General features: G+C 32.9%; 1 protein-coding gene across 1 annotated transcript in view; it reads left to right on the top strand.

Moving 5' to 3' along the window:
- The window catches only part of LOC122816736, a 157,265-nt gene extending 156,143 nt beyond the window's left edge, over nt 1–1,122 (top strand). Inside the window, exon 17 of the mRNA XM_044089729.1 lies at nt 280–1,122. Within this exon, the coding sequence (XP_043945664.1) occupies nt 280–368 (89 nt within the window). The 3' untranslated portion in view covers nt 369–1,122. The remainder of the gene's footprint in view (nt 1–279) is intronic.
- Nucleotides 1,123–4,417: the final 3,295 nt, after the last annotated feature.

The raw sequence follows: 4,417 nt of genomic DNA, 5'->3' as shown, positions 1-4,417 counted from the left end.
AAACTTCATTTATTACTTTGAGTCTGCTACTGATCTTTCCAGTAATGTTTGATCTAAGGCCCTTATCATTAGACATTTAAGGGAAGTAATAATAATAATACATATTTCTGAACTGAATTTTACTTCAAAATGATGTATTTTATTCAGCACAGCTTACAAAGCTTGCCCTCACAGCAATGCCATTTCCCAAGTACCATTATTTACAAATAACTATATGAATGAAGTGTTATTCAGGTGAGTAAATAACATAAGCATTAATACTGACATTTTATATTTTAGCAAAAAATGCTGCCTCTTCAAGCAAAATGAGATTTCCGTACATGATATATGTGGTGTTGGCCAGCATCATCGTTATCCCATTGCTTTGAACTTGAAACAAAGATTTCAGCTGTCATTTGTTTGAGGGAAACATGTCATCAATTTAAAATGCAGTACGCACTTTGAGATGTTAGAAATGAAATGGCATTTTTATTTTGTGATCATAAATATGACTGCACTGTTAAATTTTCATCTGATAAATTGTTCATGAATTGTACTGTAATGTTATGTGCCAGATTGAATATTCTATGCAATACACATCACTCAAAATCTTACCCAGTGTCTGTTTTATGCCAGCAAAAATATATATTGTCCATTTTTGAAAAAAGTATTTTGGACATGGCATCTGAAATAATAAACCATTGTATTTATATGTAGATATGCATCAATTTAAAATTTTCAAAATACTGTATATATATTTATTTGACACATTTTCTACACAAGTCTGGTTGTGTGTTTTCATACTTATTAAATACACTTTATTTGCTATGCTCTTCATTTTTATTTTATTTTATGATTTACAAGATTATTATCATTTTTTCTTTGAAAATGAGATACATTGTTATGCCTTCTGGTGTTTTGTCAAATCTGTTTTGTTTGAAAGTTTATGCTGCTTGTGAGAAGTATCTTTTATTTCAAAAGGAAGATGTATTCTTAGGAAAAATTCAATGTTTCACTCAAGGTAGTAGAGTTTTCTTATGGAAAAAATGCAAATCTCATTTTGTGGTAACACATCCCAGCAATTCAATTGTCATGTTATATTGCCTCCATGAATAAAATGAAACAAAGAAGTCAATACTTTAAGTTGCAGTTTGAGCTCATATATTTTAAAACTTGTTTTTAATAGGAAACTTATATAAGGGTATGCTTTAAAAATGAAAAAAAATAATTACGCTATGTTACATCAGTGTGGGGTCTTAATTATTATTGAATTGATTTAGGAATAAAAGCAGTGCCATGGTTAAAAGTCTAATCTATAAAACTCTGCTGCAATAACTTTTACATTAGCTTCATGCTTCATGGAAAAAAGTGAAATACTCAGATCATGTCATCACTGTGTACATTTGTTGTTCAAGCTGAGATGCAACTTCCAAATATAGCCTTTAGTTTAGCTCCTTATAGTGAAATCTGCTAGACTAAAACTATATTGTCATAAGAAATGTTTTTGTTGACTTGCTGACTTGTAATTCTCACAAAGGCACTTTGCAAGTGTTTTATTTTACAAAACAAGTCAAACTATAGCTTTTATTTGTTTTCTTGTAGGGATGCCTAGTCTTCAGGTAAAGAAGGTATTACTAGGAGTCCTGTTAAATTAAAAATGCGTCAATTTCAAAATTATTTACATCACCCATTTATGAACTTGATGGATCATAAATGGAAGTGAATGTCACAGAATAAACCATTGACGTAGAATTGTGCATTGTGAGTTGCACAGTACTGGAATGAAATGTTTCTACTGTATGGAATAATTCTAGTTTATTCAGCAGTGATACCCTTGGCTATTTGAATATTTTTATGGTAAATGTATACATTGTGTGAAGTGAAAACTGATCAGTTAATGAGTATGTTAGGTTTTATTATTTTCTCTCGCTCTAGTACATATTTTCTAATGACACTTGTCTGGGAAGAGCATGCCATGTAGTGTGCATTTTTAGATCTTATAAATTAATATGAATCATTACATGATCATGAATACATCTGCAATATTATGGTGAATGTCATAGTGGCTCTTGGCCGAAGGCTATAGATTTGTTGATGACTCATAACTAATTCTGGATAGAGGGTTACAAAAAGGATGATTAACCATGAGATAATATATTATGTATGTACTTACTTCCATGATTGATTGTTTGTTTGTGTGGTCAATCTACCAAAAGGGATGTTTTGAAGTTCTCAGAAGAATACAGTAGTTACATCAATGCAAAAAGTAAGCTAATTGTCCCTTATCAAGCAGTGAAATACTTGACCATCAACAGTGATAGAAAAGTATCTTAGTTTTGAGAGAAGACTATATTGTTTCAAACTGAACACTGTCTAAACATTCAAAATATTCAACAACTATACATGACCCTTTCTAATAGTTTAAATAAACTTTTTAAACCTGATTTCATACATACATACTTACACACACACACACACACACACACACACGTGTGTGTGTGTGTGTGTGTGTGTGTGTGTGTGTGTGTGTGTGTGTGTGTGAGGGTCTCCTTCTAAATTTTCAACTTTCATAACTTCGAATTTCTTATAAGATTGAACTTGTAACAGCTTAAAATTTAAATAAAAAAAATAAAAACAAAAAAAAATTAGTTACATTTTTGCGGGGGGGGGGGCAGCACCACACACCCCCTGCTAATTTAATATACCAACACCAAGACTGCACTACAGCAAGGAAAATGGTAATTATAAGATTCCGTGCTGTACGGCGATCTCCATTTAAATGGTTCAAACTTTCACAAGTTTGATTTTATGGTCTCGACCATAAGAAATTTGAAATTGTGAAAGTTCGAACTTTCACAAGTTCGATCGTATGGTCTCGACCATAAGAAATATGAAATTGTGAAAGTTTGAAATTTAGAAGTAGATCCCTATATATATATGTGTGAGTATCTGTGTGTGTGTGTGTGTGTGTGTGTGTGTGTGTGTGTGTGTGTGTGTGTGTGTGTGTGTGTGTGCGTGTGTGCGTGTGTGTGTGCATGCGTGTGCGTGTGTGTGGGTGCGTGTGGGTGTATGTATATGATATATATACACACACACACACACACACACACACACACATCATTAGGTTGACATACCAAAATGTCAACAGCAAAAAAGTCACCCGCACAGGTATGACATTGGAATTGCTGACAGTAAAATATGCATGCACAAGTAAAATCCTCAGCACATGCAACCAAGAAAAATAAAATAACACCAATTTTTGCAGGGGACCAAACCCCCATTCACCCACCACACCACGTGTATCTATACTAACTCTGATATCACATGATCCCAGGGGAAAGGGAATATTCCCTCAATTGCGGATTGTTGCTCTTGCGCAGCTGTTGACCTTTTGCATATGCTAACCTTTAGCAGTTGACTTTCTTGCTGTTGACATTGTGTTTTGTTGACCAAGTAAGGTGTTAACATATATACATCCCAAGTAAAATCCCAAGGTACATAATTTAGAAGAACAGAAGGGTATAATGCAGTTGCCTTTTAGGATTCTGGCATATTTGTGCAAGCAGTTCTCTGGAAAACAAGTTACCAATGTACACATTCACATGTAGATACGTAAATAAACAGATCAATTTAACTATACAAATCTTAATTGCATTTTGTCTGATATTTAAAATTTAGGTAAATGAATTAAAAAATATAAAAAGTATTGAAGTAGTGTTGCTGTTGCATGATAAGGTATGTGAAGTATTCATGAAAATAAAATGCATAGATATAAATTAAATGTTGGCTCGATGTGTACAGTGTAAATTAAATGGCATAGTATGAAAGCTGTAAATAGACTACATGAACAGAAGTTAGTGGCCATATTCAAGGCCTTCTGAAGCCAAGTTTAGTAGTAACTAAAACCAAAACTAAAAGCTCTGTGATGTCCTCCAGACCAAAATATAAGACATAAAAAAAACCTCTGTTAAAATATAACAATTGTGAAATTGATTTAGATTTCACGTACCATCTATATGCGTTTACATGAAAAAAAACTGCTATATCACATAGCTAGCACCAATGAGGTATGAAAACTAATTATTCAGTGTACATTATAATGTTTTCAGTACACCACACATTCTCAGTAATTAACAAATAAATGCACAGTTTTATTTCTTAACAACACAAGTGGAAATATTTTGTCTAACCCTAGATAAAAAGTATACATTTAAAATTATCTACTGCATTAATTCCTCTAATAGCAAATCTGATGCCTAAATTCTTAGCCCCCAGTTTGAAGGTTCATATTTAAGCACCATACTAGCTGGCTTTGTGTACCAATTTAAGCCTAACCAATTTCCTTTGGTGAGAATCAAAACCTGTACATCTTGTCTGTGATCTAAACACTACAAGCATCATTGCAACCCCCAGCCCTCAAGGTTAATTGTTAACTGGG

This window comes from Protopterus annectens, chromosome 12.part0 (assembly GCF_019279795.1).
Source record: "Protopterus annectens isolate FY-2018-M chromosome 12.part0, PAN1.0, whole genome shotgun sequence".
NCBI lineage: Eukaryota > Metazoa > Chordata > Ceratodontiformes > Protopteridae > Protopterus > Protopterus annectens.
Note: the sequence above shows the minus strand (reverse complement) of the source record. Positions and strands in the feature narration are given on the sequence as shown.